Source organism: Podarcis raffonei, chromosome 17, assembly GCF_027172205.1.
Source record: "Podarcis raffonei isolate rPodRaf1 chromosome 17, rPodRaf1.pri, whole genome shotgun sequence".
Taxonomy (NCBI): Eukaryota; Metazoa; Chordata; class Lepidosauria; order Squamata; family Lacertidae; genus Podarcis; species Podarcis raffonei.
Window position 1 is genome coordinate 40,614,322 of NC_070618.1, and position 19,079 is coordinate 40,633,400.

Below are 19,079 nucleotides of genomic sequence, written 5' to 3' on the forward strand. Positions count from 1 at the left end.
GATCAATTAAAAGTGGTAAAGAGATCAGAACACCCCCCCCCCTGTATCTTTCGGAAGCAGGAGCTTTTGTCATGATTAGACAATATAAAGGGCAAATTCACAAGATAAGCACTTCGAAGTATTGTTTGCTTGTAATATGTTTTCTCTCTCTGGGTGTGTGTTGAATGTGTCTGTATCTAGAGGACAACTTACTTGTATGTAAAGAGGGCACTGTGTAAAGATTGTACGGTCTTATACTGCAATCTTAAGCATTTTTACTCAGAAGTAAGTCCCACTGAGTTCAACAGGACTTACTCTCTGGTATGTGTCTGATCATTATCACAGTTTCTATTATAATATATGCACAAGGGGGTGCTAGACTGAGTCTTTGACCCAGATGAAAGAAAGCCTAGTTTTGCCCTTGGTTTAAGTGCTGGGAAAATTGTGATTTCCCACAGTGATTGATTGGTTTTACTTACCTATATGCCGCTTTCCCACAATGAGCTGTACCCAAGGCGGCCTATGGCAAACATTCAGGACATCAATAGAGTACATGGAAATACAAATATGTAATACAAAACAAGTCAGTAAATTAAAAATAACAAATATCCAACAATTTAACAAACACAGAATAAATTCAGTATTACAAAGAAAAAACTAATCTCGACGTGCATAAATGCATAAATACAAAACAAAAATGAGAGTTAACTGACAGTAACATTTTTAGTGCTGGTCTTGCTGCACTCCAAGTGTGCTTCAGAGAGGGGGAGATGACACACCGCTGGCTCTCCTCCTGAGGAGGTTGATAACAGTAAAAGAGAAATGTCAGAGAGAGCAATGATGGTCAGTCTGTTCCCTCACCTCTTGGAAGTGCCAACTGCAGATACAGGTCTTGTTGCACTTCAGGGTCACCTCAGCATCGTGGCCGAAATACAGTTCAGAGGGGAGGGGTCCTCTCACCAGGCTAGATGACCTACAGCTGGGTAGACAAACAAAGGGTAGGAAATCAAGATTGGCCGCAACAACAGACTCACCAGTGTATATTTCCCATTGTTAAATAACAAAAGAAACAGAACATTCCAGGGTTTTGAAAGGCTCTTAATATATTTGTGGTCAATATAAACTATATCAAACTATTTGGAAATGAATTCCTTTGGGTCGTCAGGAAAAAGTGAGCTTTGCTCTCAGGCCCAATTTCCAAGCTTTCTAGGTGTGCCATCTTCTCAGTTATGTCCTTTCTCCTTCCTTAGTGGAGTTGTCTCACATGCTGCCTCCTGAGGCTGCTCAGCCTGAGGCGAAGCCAGAGCCCTCTCTTGAATCCCTGGCAGATATTGAGAAAGAGAAGCAGCTAATTCGAGAAGTAAGTTGGTGCAACCATATCTTCTGGCACTAGGGACGGGTGGGATTCCAGTACAGTCTTCCTTGCACAAACTTGCCAGGTAACTTTTCTAATTAGCTGAACCACACATATTATGGTTTAAATTATGTTCCACCATCTATTAAATATTTATCTTTTGTCAAGAATTTGCTGAGTTTAATACCTAGCTTTTGGTAATATGCCTTTATATTTTTCTACTGTGGTTATTGTACCAATGTTTTGAGATACTGTTGTTTTAGTATATGCTGCTTTAGTGTATTTTATAAACCACCCTGGAATTGGATAATGAAGGGTTTATCATTATTTTAATAACTTACTAACTAACCAACCTCTATGCGTATGTGTGTGTATCGGCATCATTGAGAAAACACCCGAGAAACGAGTGACAATGCCAGATGGACCCTCTTTGGGAGAGCCGTCCACAGATAGGTCATCACAACTGAAAAGATCTTTTCTCCTGACTACTTGATTGCCAGAGTTTGACCTTCTGATTTTAGCTGTGGTCCTAAGCACAGCCATTTGAAAAAATAATAATGAACAAACCTCTAATGATATCCATGGTATTTCCTTCTAGTCAAATATGCTTAGCAAAGTTTACTTTAAGGCTAAGTTTCTTAAAAATCTAAAGTTTTCAATTCTCTTGAAACTATAAATGAGCAAAACCACTGTGCGTCCTCCCTCAACAAATATTCTCTAGAGTTGGAATGTGCCACAGCAGGATCCCTCAGCTGTTTTCCTTCACCTTTTCAGGAGTATGAGGAGAGGCTGGCGCGGCTGAAGGCTGACTACGAAGCTGAACAAGAATCTCGTGTCCGGCTGGAGGAGGATATCAGCGCCTTGAGGAATGCTTATGACATGAAGTTCCATACTTTAGATGAGAACCTCCAAAAGGAAGCAGGTATAGCCATGAAGCCAGAAGAGCGGCTGAATAATGTTCCTTTGAGTTGGAAGGGGTGGGGTGTCCTTGCACATCTCTATGACCAGCAGTTAAATTATGTTTAATAATTTCAGGTTATTAAGTTTCAGGTTAAATTATGCAAAGTAGTAAAATTAAAAGAACAAATGATGCAAACTAGGAGACTGTAGGCTGCACTCTTGAATAGGATTAGGATGTACTATTTTGATGCTTCTTTGGTCCCAGAGATGGTGCTCAGAGCCAGCTGCTCCACCAGCTGATATTTTTAAATTAAAGGAAAAAGCTCCTGGCCTGATTTGTTGACAGTCTTATCATTTGAGGAACAGGAAATGCTCAAGACATCCTCTTGTTTGAGCCCAGGGCCTTACTTATGAGTAAGGTCATTCCCCATTCTGGTGTTAAAGTCACCACATACAATAAGAAGGTAGTTAGGATATCCAGTAGAGACTCTGTCCAACACTCTCCTATCCTTTGCCAAATCTCTGCTGTCATGTCTGAGGTTGATACAAATCAACGGACGCAGCTTGTGAGCCTGGATGGTTAGCACCTGGCAATAATTAGAGGAAGTGTCCTCTATCTCTGCGATCTCTGCATCTACAATGACAGATTTCTGAATAGCTCAACTGCCACTTCCACGCCTCAGCAAGGAAATTTTCCAGGCAGGTTGCTCCCATGTCCTAAAGCCCTGGAGCTTTAGAGAGTTTGTCTCCAGGAGCCAAATCTCCTGCAGACAAACTATGTCAAATGTGTGTCGGTACCTTTTAAAATCTGAGTCAGCTAATTTGTTCCTCCAGCCTGCAATATTCAAGATAAAAGTTTTAGGGCTAATTCTTTAATGATCAATAGTCAATCTGCAGGAGAATCTACCAATAAGGTGTGTCTGTTTCCTACCCGCCAGTTGGAAATCGACAGCTGATGGTATTCATTTATACCTTTTAACCTGAGGACCCTCTTTTGAGGCAGCTTCTGTGCAATATGGCTAGGAAGAGACTGGTTCTTTAAAGAAATCGTGATTGCTGTTGTTGCCTTTTAGAATGTTTTAAGGCTTTGTTATTATTATTGCTCTATTTATTATTCTGTTGTCTTAGTATTGAAAGTGCCCACAGTATTGTATGGAAGGCAAAGTAGATATTTTAGAAGTCAATATATAAATGTATAAAATTGCATCACTCTCAGTTAAAAACTACTGCCTCTCTCAAGCTGAACAGAGCTTCAGGATAAAACTCATTTTTTCTCTGCATTTCCTTTATTTTCTCTAGAAACCACCCAGACAGTTGAAGCCATTGCTGACCAAGCTTCTTTGCCTCCAGGCCTTGCTAAAGAAACTGAAGTGTCAGCCAAGGTACCCAGGAAGGTGAACTTCCCTCAACAGATGAAATGATGGCCATGCAGAAACCCTTTAAAAATACTTCTAAAATGACACAGGGTCTGTGTAAATGAACCACCGATGGCCATGCAGAGTAGCTCTGTCACAGGAGACTGGAGTGTGTTTCAGTTGGAGGCGATTTGGATTTAATAATAATAGCCATTTAATAATATACCATTTATATCACTGCATTTAGGTATCATGATAGAAACCATGACTTTTTGTCGAATTAGATACACCCTCCTCCCCTTCCTTTCCCCCTCTTTAGGAGCAGCTGCAAAGAGACTGGCCACTTCTGCTTGACTGACTGCAGTTTAGCATTATGCCCAACCCTAAACCATGGTTATTCTTAGCTATGGGCTTGTGAAGCAAGCCAACTTCTTAAACCAAATTTTTAAGTAGGTTTGTTAATATTTATTATGTTTTTTATGCAATAAGCTGTGCTTAATAAATAAAACCCCCAGATGTGAATGCTTCTAAATTTCTCTTTGCAGCTACAGCATAGGTGGGAGAAGAGGGGGGAGGGGAGCGTCCAAGCCCAAGGCCTGCCTATTCTGATTACTGTCACAATAAACTGTGGATTATCATGACATTGAAACATAGCCCTTGGTGTAATTCTTACAAGAGCCAGGTAAATTAGGTCAGCAAGGGCGGATAGTGACTTCCCGAAAGCTTTTTAGCAGGTTCACAGCAGAGTAGTCTTTTAGTCACAAACCACTTCTCAACCATTCTATCTTACAGGTTAGCCCTGCTTGAATATATGCTGTGTTGTGGTGTACTCAGACACAGCAGTGGCATCTTAAAGACAAACCAATTTATTTTAGTATAAGTTTTCAAGGACTACTCTAGTCCATTATACCAACTCCAAGTTATTAGAGGGACCCAGTGGTGGCCCATCCTGTGAAGTGAAGTGAAACAGAAATGTGCGTCTGCCCCCCCCCCCGCTGCCACCAGAATGCCCCCTTTCGCTGATGCTTAAGCACCCTTCGTGGTGCTTAATTATGGGATTCAAGTGAATTTAATGAACTTTTATATATTTAGTTCCATGAGATAACTTCGAGTAAGGAATTATACTTGAAGTTAATAGGTATTCTCCTGGATTAAAACAGTTTTGAAAACCAGACTAAGGGCTCATCCAGATGTCTGCTTCTCCCACGATTTCTAGGCATGGGTCTCAGAGGTTTTCCCCAGGAAAACCCGTTGTTTACTGCTGAATTGGAACAAACATCAATCCTCAGAAAAAACCAATTGTTTGTTCCAATTCTACAGTAAGCAGCGGGTTTTCCTGGAGAAAGTGGTGGGACAAAAAAAGGATCTCTGTGACCCATACCTAGAAATCATAGGACAAATGGAAGTGTGGATGAATTGATGAATTGATCCTTCAAGCACATGTGTGTTTATTTAGAAGTGAGTCCCACTAAGGTTTCCAGTAAGTGGTATAGGATTACACCCAGGCTTTGCTCAGGAATAAATCCCACTGAAATAAGTGAGAGTAATTCTGGGTAAACATGCTTTTGTTGAGATTCCTACACTGCAGTGTGCATTGTGAAGTCAGCAGCTCAGTTTCTCTGCTGGTTGATGATAGAAGCATTTCATTGTTGCCCAGCAACTTCAGGGCATGTCCAGGGAGCAAACTGTTTCCTCTCCCTTTCCTCTCCTTGCACAACAGCTGGGTTGGCTGGGACTGAAGTATGGCAGCAGCAAAACCAACAGCAGTAGTAACCAAGCACTGGGTGCACAATGCTCCAGCAAGCCTTGACCTTAGACTTCAGACTGTGTGTCCAGTGGATGGGCCAGTCTTTGTTTCCTTTCTCCCAATCCCTTCTGGGAGACAGGCAAAATATAGGATGTTGAATTTTGGAAACTTGTATGTGAATCAGCTTCAGTCCATCCCTCAATGTGGATATCATGCATATTCAGAATGGCTGCCTCCCATTTTCCCTTACACTCAGGAGTCCAACACAACCGAGCCGCCTGTTCCTTCTATGGCCCAGAATTTGGAGAAAGCTGTCAGACCGGGGACACCTGGGACTGATGTGGCTGAGGAACTCCCAGTGGCAGTGAACCAGCAGCAAGTACTTGCCAGGTCGGTGTGAGGAATAGACAGACCATCGAGGGGTGCAATGTTTGTTGGACTTGCTCATTTGCTCCCATCCAGAGAGGCTCCCGTGTGGGGCCCTCGAGGCCTGAAGCAGACACTGTTCCATTTTCCTTCCGTGTTGGGGGATTGGAGTCCCCGCATGCACCTTCATTTCATTTCATTTTAAATGTGTATGCCCCCTTTCTATCTCAATGCACAAGTCAATTTACAAGCTGAAGAAAGAACAAAAGATCACGCACCTCCTCCAATACAAAAAAGTCATAATAAAAACCTAACTTTAAAATAAACAACTTACATCATATAAAGTAATCCATTAGAATATAATAGTGCACAATAAAATTAAATGTCAGTAAATAAGAGTGAATTTCTGTTTAATTATTAACAATTACAATAAATAATTGCTAAACTATAATCAATAATAATAACAGCAAGCCACAATGCATAAAATAACACAATACATACAAAACCATGTAAAAGGATCAAACTGAGAAACAAAGACGCACAACTTATAAAATTATTAAAAAAGAAAAGCCCTGAACTCCTCTCTTTGCCTCTGCTTCTGCTTGTCTTACAAGTCATGGTCTGGGAAAGGCTCCTTGGCCGGGGGGGGGGGGGGAGGCAAGGCAGGTGGGAAAAGCCATTGCCTGGTGGCCAACACAGTTTCTCTCCCCACACCTTGCCAAGGCAATGTCTGTGGAGGATTCTGTTGTTCAGAAGGTAGAACGTCTGTGCCCTGAATGGCAACTTCTTCCTCCCTCATGACAGTGGATCCTCAGTTGCTCCTCCTTTGTCCCCACTGGCTTTTCCACCATGCTTTCCTTCTCAGCCTCCCTTGGCTCAGCTTCTCAGCAACCAGCTGTGGTCCAGAGGATCTTGTTTCAGCTGCCTCTCCGGCCAGCCTTTGAAGTCTGTCTCCCTGCTGACCCCACTTCCTGCTTCACTTCCAACAACCTTTGAATGTGCAGGCTCTGCCGGGCATGAAAAATTATTTTCCCTTTTGGAGGTATTTATTTTCTTCAGTGCACTAGAACATTGGTTCTCAAACTCTGTTTTGGGGTTTTTTTGACAGATTTATTGAGGTTTCTCAGTCACAAAATCAGAAATAGTGGGAAGTTTCCCTAAAACTGCAAAATAGCCTGCCCATTATCACCAGTATTCTCCTACAATGCGTTGGAAATAATAATAATAATAATAATAATAATAATAATAATAATAATAGTAATAATTTATTATTTCTACCCCACCCATCTTTGGCACAGTCTCAGTTTAGACTTACACACTATAGCTTTATTTTTCCCCCTTTTAATTTTTCCATTTTACAATGTTTCAACAATAATTAAATCTAAACAAATTTAACCTACATTTATTTGACTTCCCTCCCCTCCCCCTTGTGGTTCCTTATTTTATATCATAAAATTTTTATATTTTTATATCATAATCATACTGCATAACCAATTCAAACCTATTTACAAATTTATCATTTTTACTCCCGTTATTTCTTACTGCTCATGTTTATGTCACTCCTCCTAACATTTTTTATTGTTTACAGTTTATCTTCATATATTCCCACACTATAGGGAATATACAAAGCATTCTTTTCTTCAAAGAATTCTGGGCACTCTGTATTTTAAAGGTTGCTGGGAATTGTAACTCTGTGAGGAGGAAAATATAGTGCCCAGAATGGCTTGAGGGGAAGAATGTGCTTCATATCTTCACAGCCTAAGGGGAGCAGCTGGGAAGCTGAACAGGACTGGCCAGCACCCAATAATCTTTTGCAAAGTTCAGGGCTTCCAAGTTTCAGGGATCCTCAGCAGACAAGTTAGTGGCAAAGTGGAGGTGGGAGAGAGTGAATATAGAAAGTTGGGCAAGCTGTGCTGAGAGCTAAGACATTGCCTCCGACCCTCTTAGATTGCAGATGCTGGAGCAGCAGGTGGTGGGAGGTGAGCAGGCCAAGAACAAAGACCTGAAGGAAAAGCATAAACGGCGAAAGAAAATTGCCGATGAGCGGAAGAAGCAGCTGCTGGCAGCTTTGCAGAAATCAGATGAGGACAGCAGTGACTGGGTCCTGCTCAACGTCTATGATTCCATCCAGGAAGAAGTGCGAGCCAAAAGCAAATTGTTGGAGAAGATGAAGGAAAAGGTGATTCCTTTCCCCTCTGAAGTCTTGTACAGTGGTGGGTAAGGACAGCTTTCCACACCACATTTAGATACTCAAGGGCATTGTGCAGTAACGGACTTAGGATCAGGTCCTTCTCACCATGACCTTTAAAGCAGGGGTTCCCAAACTATGGTGCATGGACCACCAGTTGTCTACAAGCTTCATTCAGGTGGTCTGTGCCTTGTCCATGTTCAGTAGTCATTGATTTTAATGGTATGTTTATTGTTTCTTTAAGTTCTTACCAGTGCCAGATTAAACCCCGTGGAGGCCCCTAGGCAGCTGAAATCTTGCAGATGGTGGGCTCCGTTTCTGAGTCAATGCAGGTTTCTCTTCCAAATTCAAATTCTTTCAAGATCAAATCAATATTATTTTGATCCGTTGTTCTGGGATCCCTAAAAGGTGTGGACTCCTAGGCCAGTGCCAACGCTGCCTATTTGGTCATCCAGCAGTGCTTCTTACATTGTATTGTTTTACAACTTAAATTCCATAAAATTCAAAAAGCATACAGCATCTCACACAGCGCATTGCAATTGTTGTAACAGGCAGAAAAATGATTAAGTTGTCCACCAAGACGTTCAGCAATTTTCTAGTTTGAGAAGCAGTGCTTTAAAGTATTGCTTTTCATACTAATATAAGTAGTGTTAGTAGTATCACCACCATTTTATTTTGTATCTACATTTAGTTTGATTTTTTAAGAGGAGAAAGGGTGGTGGGGAGAGAGGAGAAAACCAGAGAGGCCTTATGGAAATGAGGGCAGAGCTCCTTTACCTAAAATAGTTGTATAGAAAAGGGAATTTGCAACAGGTTTAGCTTTCCCCACCCTGCAGAACAAGCTGCAACCATTCAAGTTTAAAGGAGCCAAGACTACCTCCATATTTGACCAAGTGGTATGTCCCTTGCATGGAGAAGATGGAGAATGCTATTGGATGACAGAGAGAAGGCGGAACTGCTCAGCATCTACTTTGCCTCTGTCTTCACCAAAAAGAAAAGCAATACTCAACCTGTGAGAGGGATCTCAGGGTCTTGGTAGACCACAAGCTTAACATGAGTTAACACTGTGTATATATACTAATACTGTTTTAGACTGTATCAACAGAAGTGCCCTACCTGGACTCTGAGATCATCACCTGAGGCCCTTCTTCATGTGCCTCCTCCATGAGAGTTTCAGTAAGAATGTTCCTTTTCTGCAGTGGCTCCCCATTTGTGGAATGCTCTCCGTAAGGAGGTTTGGTTGCCACCTTCATTATACACCTTTACGCACAGGCAAAAACGTTCCTCCTCAACTAGCGCTTTGGCTAATTAATATCCCATAGCCCTTTAAATGTGTTGTAGGAGTGGGGGGGCGGGTGATTATTGGTTTAGTTCTTGTATTTATTATGTATTTTGTGTTTTTTATCTTGCATTTTTTGTTGTGAACCTTCCTGAGATCTACAGATGAAGGATGACATAATAATAATAATAGTAATAATAATAATAATAATAATAATAATAATAATAATAATAATAATAATGATGATGTATAGTGTTCTAGTCAAGGGAAGTAGGGCACTTCTGTTGATAAAATAGTATCAGTATACATCACAGTGTTAACTGTACACTGTGCACTTATACACCTTTATGCGCCAAGGGAAGTAAAAGTCCCACTCTATTCTGCCTTGGTCAGACCCCACCTGGAATACTGTGTCCAGTTCTGGGTGTCACAATTTAAGAAAGACGTTGACAAGCTGAAACGTGTGCAGAGAAGGGCAACCAAGTTGATCAAGGGCCTGGAAACCAAGCCTTATGAGGAATGGCTGAGGGAGTTGGGGATATTTAGCCTGAAGAAGAGGAGTCTCAGAGGAGAGATGATAGCTATCTTCCATTATCTAAAGGGCTGTCACATGGGAGATGGAACAAGCTTTCAGTGAGAGCTTTCTGACAGTGAGAGCTGCTTGACAGTGGAAGAGTCTCCCTTGGGAGGCGGTGGACTCTCCTTCCTTGGAGGTTTTTAAGTGGAGGTTGGATGGCCATCTGTCACGGAAATGGCATTTCCATCTGGCTTCCATCACGCCAGAAGCGGTTTATGCTGACCACATGACCCAGAAAGCTGTCTGTAGACAATCGCTGGCTCCCTCGGCCTGAGAGCGAGATGAGCTTTATGACTGATATTGTTGATTCTTTGTTGTATTTCTTTTTGTTATGTTTTCACTTTTTGTTTTGTTAACAATAAATAAAAAGTTGTTTTTTTTAAAAAAAGTTCTGTAGTTATATTATGATTTTCAACTGAGCTAGTTCCATGCCCATCATCAAGTGCAAGCTCCTCAGGTGATGCTCATGCAGGTGTGAGCCAGCCCTATGATAGGCTCAGATAAGGACTCGTGAGCTTGTGTACTCTGGATCCCAACATTTTACTTAGTTCTTATTCCCATAACTGGCTGCTTTCTTCCCAGCTGAGGGTTGCTGAGACTGAAATCAAAGACCTTCAATCCGAATTTGAAATGGAGAAGATTGATTATTTGGCCACCATCCGCCGCCAAGAGCGGGAGCTCCTCCTTTATCAACAGCTACTGGACCAGGTGCAACCCCTCATACGGCGGGACTGTAATTACAGCAACTTTGATAAAATCAAACGGGAGTCCACGTGGGATGAAGAATCAGGCTGCTGGAAAATCCCAGAGCTTGTCACTCAAAAGACCAGTCTCCCTGCAGGTAAGAAGAACAACTCGGAATTACCATGTTACATTGCTCTGGTTGCCCATTCATACAAAATGGAGCAAAAATGGTCTCCCAGGATTTTCATGTGGGTTTCACTCACTTCTTAAGGACTTCTTGGGCATCTTATTTCCTTCATGGTCACTCTGAGACTATTTAAAATACTTTTCACATCTCAGCTTCATGCACAGTGAAATCGGGAACAGGCTTCAGGCTCATGGACTTGGAGCTAAGCAAGATGTGTGTGTGGGGTGTGTGGATCTACTTACTGCGTTCAAAATGGAGTTCTCAGAGTAGGGGAGCAAAATGTGACCCCTTCCACCACTACGCTTTGTTCCTTTAAGAGTTTTTCTCTCTGCCCAGCTCAGTTCTGGTATGGAAACCAGCTGGAGAGAGAACAACTTAAGAACTGCAGAATGCAGTGAGGTGTTGCTTCTCCAGCTGAAAAACCCCACACGTGCCTACTCAGAATTAAGCCTCATTATTTTGCTCACAGGTAAGTGTGTACTTGACTACAGCTATATATCAGAAAATCCCTATTGGTGCTAATGGAGATTTCCTCCCAATGCAAATAGCAGCTTCAAATGAAGGATTTTCCTCAGGAGTCCTGGAGAGTCCTGCCTGCCTGCTGTGATCCCAATAATCACACCCACCCTCAATTCATGTTTGCATTTTTTCAAAAATGATGCCTTAAATGCTCCTTGCTGTCCAGGGCTCCTTTGGGAGAAAGGGTGGATGATGATGATGATGATGATGATGATCAATAGAGGGTTTGTGAGAAAGAGACTAAACTGCTCAAGCCTCAGGTCAAAATATGAGTCCTGACCAACCAATCGACATTTGCCCTCTGATTGGCTTCCACCAATTAAGCAACAGCAACTGTTGTTGACCAATGAACGGATGGAATTTATTGCATCCCCGCTTTGAAAACGTTTAGAAAGCAAGCTGTTAAATAGGCCTTTGTAAGTCTATGCACATATTGGATCCTGGCCCCAGGTGACATGAAACTAGCAGAGAAATGAGCCACCACTGAGGCTGAGAGCCACCATTACTCTTCTTTTCCATAGCAGTTTCATCGTTGTCACAGACCAAAGCAGGCAGGAAGAGCTCATCATCGGAGAATGGGGATGCAGCAGCAATGGTAAGCTAAGGAAGGGTACTTGGGCAATACTGAGAATGTTACACAATGTACACATAATAAATGATCCAGCATGCTTCACTGGCATGACAGCTTGGAATCTGCGCTGAAGGTAAAACTTCAGGGGATTCTGTTGATCTCCAAGCTGGTTCACACATTGCCTTCATAATGAGGGGAAAGAGGGAAACTAATGCCCTACTGCTTGGTCACTGGAGGAAGATATTAGGGGTGGGGCTTGAGTGCAGGCAGGGTTTAGCTCCTGCCTTCTTCCAGCAGCCAAGGCAAAGGTGCAGTAGCGGCAGCAGCAGCAAGGAATTGGCCCTATCTCCTGCATTCTTTAATCTAGAGTACAATATATAAATCAGTCCCCAAGTCAGTGTGGAAAGCTCACACCGACCAACTGGAAGCAATCGTGGTCATGGTGAAGCAAGACCCTCTTGCGGTGTTAATGCTATGAACTCCTCCATTGTAGGCTCAGGTTGTAGATATGTGTAAATAGGACACCACAGTCTGTGCTGCACCTCATTCCAAAAGAAACACAAACTCTGGGTAAACTCCTTGAATCTCTGGAATCTCACACTGCTCAGAGTGGGGTGGCATGCAACAATATTTTCCCATTTTTCATGTTTAACCAGAGTGCATACATTCCACAGTGCTGTTACTCCCCCAGAAATTAAATGAGAAGTTAAGCTCTTCTACACACAATGGCTTTTCATAGGATACATTTAAGTAAGCTCTCAACCCTCTCATTTATACCCCATGGATAACTTGGTCTGGATTAGATTATTGTTTCCATGGCTTTGTAACCTAGTTTTTGGACACCAGTGTGGAAACTAGACAGAGAAGTAAGTGTAGTTCAGCAGGTTAAAAGTGGGGCTGACATGTCAGGTTTCAGCCTCAGTTTCCCTCATGCGTAAAATGTGAACAGTAGTGACCTCTTTAGGTTAAATGATGACAAACTGGTGACTGCTTGGTTATGTTCCCTGCAGGAAGAAGACCGCTATAAAGTGATGCTGAGCAAGAGTGATAGTGAGAATATTGCCAGTAACTATTTTCGCTCAAAACGAGCAAGCCAGATTCTCAGTGCTGACCCCATGAAGAGTCTAGGTAAACCCCTTCATGTGTTCTTTCCTTTTTTCCCCAAAAGGTTTGCCTGACTTCTACATAATACCCAACATTTGTACAGTACTCTTAAGGTGTCCAAAAGGTTTCTGAAATATTATTTCAGTATTCCTTACAACAGAGGCAGGAACACTTGGCTCACCAGGGGGTCCGGTTTTGCCTGCACCAGAACCACCTGTCAACACAAGAGTGCAAGGGCAGAGTTCAGTTCTGCCTTGGCTGCAACTGCCTATTCCCAACAGGGAACATGAGCTTAGAAGCCAAAACATAATTTCTTCCCCTCCTCCCCATCAAGTGACAGGGAAGGGAGAAAGAAATGTACCTTTTGCAAGCATTGGCAGTGGGCAGGAGGAGTCCCAGCTGCTGCTTTCCCCCTCTACTAGACTTCTAAAGTTCAAGGTTGTAGCAGCTGAGCAGGCAAACCTTTGGAAGGATTAGCCCTGTGCAGCAGAGTGTCCATGCAGTTCAGGTCCCCCAAGGCTGCAAAATACTTTGCAGCAGCACACAATCAGCAGACTCCTTTCTCAGTAGCCTTTGCCCCCCCCTCTCCACTCTCTACCCTCTACTTCCTATTTATGTGGATAATGTTGAGAGCCTGCTCTGCAAATGCCCACTGTAAAAAAAGGGAGTACCTTCAAAATGCTAAAATCTCAGTCTCTCTCTTTCCCCCGCCCTCCTGTTGATGGAATCTTCTGCTCTTGCTAAAAGGGATTTTCCCTCTCCGATTCAGTAGCACCTTGCAGATGGCATTGCTGTGGTGCCATGTAATTGACAGGCTGTACCCACTTGTCAAATTTGTCCCATGAGACCAATCATGATAAGGATCTGGCCAAAGAGGTTTCTCCCCATCCCTGCTCTACAACAACCCAGGATGATAGGCCAGGAAGTATTATTATCTCTGTTTTGCAAATGACGAGCTGTGTTGGAGGGACTGACGCACCTACCAGTAAGTCCATGACAATCCTCACTTCCAAACAACTTGTTTATTGAGCATTCATCCTGATCTGTTTGCAAAGAGGTTGCAAAGAGATGACCTTGCATCAAGTAACTGCTGTTTCCCCATCACTTTCCTTATTGTTATAATCTGATTTTGCAGTAGTTCTGTTGTGCAAAAGCACCAAATTGGCATTAGTTTCAATGTGAATTTGGCATCACGTGATTGAATCCCACCCAAACAACAGTCTGTAAGGGCCCAGTGACAAGACTGAAACTAGGGACTTACTGCTTAATAGTTTCCTGGATGGCACTGTACTACACAAGGTCAGGCCTTATGTTGCAGTCCTACAGTCATTTAATTGAAGTTAATAGGACTTGCTTCTGAATAAACATGGTTAGGACTGTGGTGTTAGTATGTCACTGTACCTATTCCATATCATCAACATCCTCTGTTATTATACAAGTATCTAATATGCACACATACACAATAGGCAATGTACAGGGTTTTGTTTTTTTAAAGCATGTCTCAAAATCTTTAAAAAGCATAGCCTCAAAATCTTCCTATATACATAACAATGTAAGGCTGTTGATGATGTAGTTCATGTGGCTGTCAGGAGGTGAGGGCAGGTGGACTGGGCGATCTGTTTAACCTATTTGCCAAACCGCTCTGTGAAGCACCTTCCCCCATCCATTAAACATGGCTGCAGCGAGGTTTAATGAAGGGGAAGAGGAGGTGTGTCAGAAAACCACCCTCTGAAGGGGGTTCAGGTGAGCTGTGAGAAGGAGGGGATGGGCAAGGGGGGGTGAGGTAAAGAGAGGGAAGTTGCAGGATTGGCAAATGGGTTGGTGAGTGGAGCAAGGTGGGACTGCAGCCCCGAGTATTAAAAAATATTTATGCTAAGTGATGTATAGGTTTCTCCAGGGAGATGTAGTGTTTCATGTTGAAATTAGACCAAGTATCTCAATGTTCGTTCTCTCTCTCTCCCTCTCTCCCTCTCTCCCTCTCTCTCTCTCTCTCTCTCTCTGTGTGTGTGTGTGTGTGTGTCTGTATTTTTGTCCTTTGCAGCTTCCCATAATTCTCCCCCTTTGCTGAACAACAATACCTCCATCCTGACTTCCAGCCTGGCTCCTATTCCCCCTGCCCAAACGGTGGAGATGCCCCAGCCACGTCCCTTTCGTCTCGAATCTCTGGATTTCTCCTCTCCGTCAGCCAAGACAAAGCGCAAGAAAAGCCGGAACAACTTGAGTGGCGGCGACCCTCTCTGACTGCTGTGGTTGTTGGTCTGCTTGCCAGGCTAGTCAACATCTGGACACCCTTCCTTGACCCCCATTTTGGGGACCATAGCTGCTTTTCAAAGGGATCCATGGCTTTTCTTTCCCTTTTGAGGAGAGTGAAAGCAATTAAATGCTGCTTCCCACAGACGATAGTGTGGTCAGCCCTCCATGTTCAAGGTGGAGCTGATACCTCTCTCACAGTTGCCTATTCCTTTGCCATTTTGTAGTGACCTTGCCTTTCAGTCTGCTCTCCCTCTCCCAATCATTGAAATGCACGGCAGCAGGAAGCGAACTCAAACCCAGAACAGATGGATTAAGAATTCTTGGTGGTGGACCTTAAGATTATCCAAGTGTTGCCTTTTGCCTCCCTAATTTGTTGTAGGAAAGGACGCTAGTGGGCATAATCTGGCAGAAAATCCCAAAGCCCATTTAATAGCCTGTAACATCACTGCCCTGCCTGTTTAGCTCAGTTTAGATCCTGACTCTGCTCTCATTTTGGATTTTGAGGGATTCTGAAGCAGACAGACAAGAGGAGAAGGGAGATCCATTCTACACTTAAGAGCAGAATAGTGGCTGAAGGGGGTTGAATTTTGAGTAGTTGAGAAGAACAGTGCTCAAAGCAGAACCTGCACAGTTTAAATTTATGCTGTGCTGGATGGGAAATGCCTCCTGGGAGCTGTCCGCCTGTCAAGCAGCGTTCAAGGGGAGCTGAGAGGGCTGAGTAAGGCTGGGAAGCTCCACTGTCCATCTAGGCAGGGGGTCAGAGAAAGGGAGGGTATGTCTGCCCAGCTCACAATGCCTGGGCTGCCCCAGAAGCTGGACTCCAGAAGCTTCTCTCCTGCTCTTCACTCAGCAGCCCAGCATTTCATTGCAGCTCAGTTGCATCCCCATATAGGGTGTTGGAGGGGAGGATTGCGGGGGAGGGGGGCAGATAGACAGATTTCCCAGATTATTTCTCTTCTGCTCAGAAGGCACAGTACGGTTTTTCTACACCCCATTGTTCTTGGGGACATCATTAAATTAATTAATGTCACCTTCCAAAGCTCTTCAGTTTTACATTTTTAGCTAGAGCAATTTCTTGTCACTTCTGCAGCCTGAGATGACCTCAGTCCAGCAGGCACTTCCCTCCTCCTTCACCATAGCAAGAGAATACACTCTTAAAACAGTTTCACTGCCACGCCTTAGCCACTGCTTTCTTCAAGCCCATTTCAAGATGGATGCCTCACCACAGAACGCGGGCTTTTGATACTGCACAATAATTCACCAGCTTTGTGCACTAGATGAGAACAGTTGAAAACGGGAGTGGGAGTAAGAGTAGCACATTCATGTGGGAGTCAGATGTTAATTTAAGGTACTGCTCTCTGTCCATGTGTTAGTTGATTTCTTTGTTTTCACCTTTTATGTGAGCACAATAAACTGCCTGTTAACGAAACTTTAGCTTGGTTGCTCTATAGCCCATGTTGTCCTCCACTATCCATTCTCAATTTAATTGTAACCCTGGAAGGAAATGTGCCATAAACAGAGGGCAGGAAGAAGAGAATCTCTGCCAAGAATCCCTGCAACCTTGGACCCCAAACTCTGGGGGTTCTGAATGACTTCCTGCCTTCTCCCTCCCAGTCCCTATCTGGGATTAGCATGCAATATCTGCGCTTCCCTCATACCACAGATTCCTGGCAGGGGCCCTGAGGCGGGGGGGGGGGGCGCAGAGCGGAGCGGATATTCTGCTGGTCTCAGCCCAATCAAGGAGCTTCAAGTACAATGGGAGGCTGCTGCATACCAGTACCAAACTGCTGCATGCCAAGAGCTGCTGGGCTGTGGTCTCCATCGGGCCAAACGTAGATGCCACATATGGTGGTGTCTCCAACCTTTGTTTAAGAGAATACCTTTATAACAGGTGCTGGAAGACAGGGCTAAGAATGGCCAGGATGCAGCTTGTCTGACCAAATAGGTAGTGTTGAGTAGTAAAGAGATGCTGCTTCCCAGGCAACCTGTTTATTGAGCCTTCATTCTGCTGGCTTTTTAACTTGTACTTGCTGCCATACTGGGCATAGTTTGGCTTTCACAGTTCTACTTTTCCTAAGCCATGGGGGACGGTCAGGAACTTCACATAAGTGTTGGAGTCTATTTTTCATCAGGGTTTTTAAAATCCCCAATCTTCTCCCTTTGTGGCATCTTTCCAGTTTGTTCAGGAAACATTGCAGGGGGTCGTGGGAATTGTTTTACTGCTTTTTCTCCATGACCCTGTGACCCTGGAACACTTGGGACACTGGGATACTGAGATACTGGGGCACTGGGATACTCCGTCCTCCTAACATCATTTCTCACTCAGTCACAGACCACACATTGCTTCCAACGTCTCACAAACTCAAAACATTCACTGGAGTGTCCCCACACGCACATTCAGAAAAACCCATGCACCTCCCCCAATCCCCTTTTTACCAAAACCAACCACAGCCGGCAGCGCTTAGACTTCGACCGGGGCCCAGCAGCACCTTTTTACTGCTTCTTCTGGGCACAAAACCAACAACCAACCGGCAGCGCTTAGACTTCGACCGGGGCCCATATGAGACGGGTTGATGGCATGGTCAGTTCTCATACAAGGAAGCTGTGATCATTTACTCCTGGCATGCTTTGTCCTCCATTCTCCATTTCTAAATGGTGAGGTTGTTCCAGGGGATGAGCTATCATTATAGGCTTGTTTTCCTTTGGATAGGTGAGCACTGAAGACTTTAGTTATCCATGCAATATTTGGTTTACGTACAAATGTACAAGCAGAGCACAGGTAGAGGCAAATTTACATTCCTACAGCAGGCAGCTTATCAGTGAATCCTGTATTAGTTTCCCATATAGAGCCTCTTCACACCAAAATGCTTTACAATGCAGCACAGGTCTTTGCCTCTCTCTGTCTCAATTCCCAAGTCCAAACTGTCAACTTGTTGCAACATGGCTGCTCTGAAGCGTGTGGCATAGCACAAAATGGCGACCATAGTCTCCCACTGCAAACAGGAACTGGGAAGGACAAGCAAACAGTCTCATGCACTGTGGATTTTTGAAATGATATTTCCTGAGACCTTTATTAAGTGATAGAGAAGGAGCTGAAAATAATGCCTGGCGTCACATCCACTAATGTAGAAAACCCAGAAAAGATAAAAAGTATTAAGACAAAATAAAGGAAAAGGTAAAAGACCCCTGGACTTGGGGTGTGATGCTCATCTCACTTTAGGCCAAGGGAGTTGGCATTTGTCTGCAGACAGCTTTCTGGGTCATGTGGCCAGCATGACTAAACCACTTCTGGCACAACGGGACACCGTGACGAGTGCCAGAGCACATGGAAATGCTGTTTAGCTTCCCACTGCAGTGATACCTATTTATCTGCTTGTGGTGGTATGCTTTCAAACTGCTAGGTTGGCAGCAGCTGGGACAGAGCAAGGGGAACTCACACAGTCACACAGATTTGAAACAGCGACCTTCCAATTGGCAAGCCCAAGAGGTTGAGCACCACCCGCTCCCATCTGAGAAAAAAGAACAAGAACGCAAACATTATTATATTTCCCTGACCTAGCAGGCACAAGCTGAAGCAAAACAAAAGGAAACTTCTATTCTGAGACTGGCTGAGACATACACTGGTGGAGGAGTGAGCTTAACCCTAACCCCAACCCTAACCCTAAAAGTCTTACTCTAACCCACTAACCCTAACACCTAACCACAAACAAGCAAAACCACCCAAAATGAAGCACAACCACCAAACCCACAAACCAATCAAAACCACCAAACCCACAAACCAATCAAAATTATAAAAGAAGCACAACCACCAAATCCCCCAAACAAGCAAATCACCCTGAATTGAAGCCAAACCACCAGAAATGTAAAATTCAATCAAAGGAAGGGGGGGACCAATGGTAGCTCACTGTGACTTGTTTGCAAGGCATTTTGAAGATAAAATTGCTTGCATCCATCAAGACCTTGACTGCTGTTGAATCTCATGGGGTGTCCAGAGCACAGTCTAGTCCAGTGGCGTA

General features: G+C 43.7%; 1 protein-coding gene across 6 annotated transcripts in view; it reads left to right on the plus strand.

Moving 5' to 3' along the window:
- The window catches only part of KIF17 (kinesin family member 17), a 42,801-nt gene extending 26,309 nt beyond the window's left edge, over positions 1-16,492 (plus strand). For 2 of the 6 annotated variants that reach the window (XM_053370571.1, XM_053370566.1), the window contains 9 exons: positions 1,230-1,339; positions 2,108-2,255; positions 3,533-3,627; positions 5,592-5,725; positions 7,649-7,880; positions 10,328-10,586; positions 11,657-11,728; positions 12,712-12,834; positions 14,852-16,492. In XM_053370571.1, the coding sequence (XP_053226546.1) occupies positions 1,230-1,339; positions 2,108-2,255; positions 3,533-3,627; positions 5,592-5,725; positions 7,649-7,880; positions 10,328-10,586; positions 11,657-11,728; positions 12,712-12,834; positions 14,852-15,051 (1,373 nt within the window). In that variant the 3' untranslated portion in view covers positions 15,052-16,492. Of the gene's footprint in view, positions 1-1,229; positions 1,340-2,107; positions 2,256-3,532; positions 3,628-5,591; positions 5,726-7,648; positions 7,881-10,327; positions 10,587-11,656; positions 11,731-12,711; positions 12,835-14,851 lie in introns of all 6 variants that reach the window. The other 4 variants (XM_053370569.1, XM_053370568.1, XM_053370567.1 and 1 more) reach the window with 4 other exon arrangements.
- Positions 16,493-19,079: the final 2,587 nt, after the last annotated feature.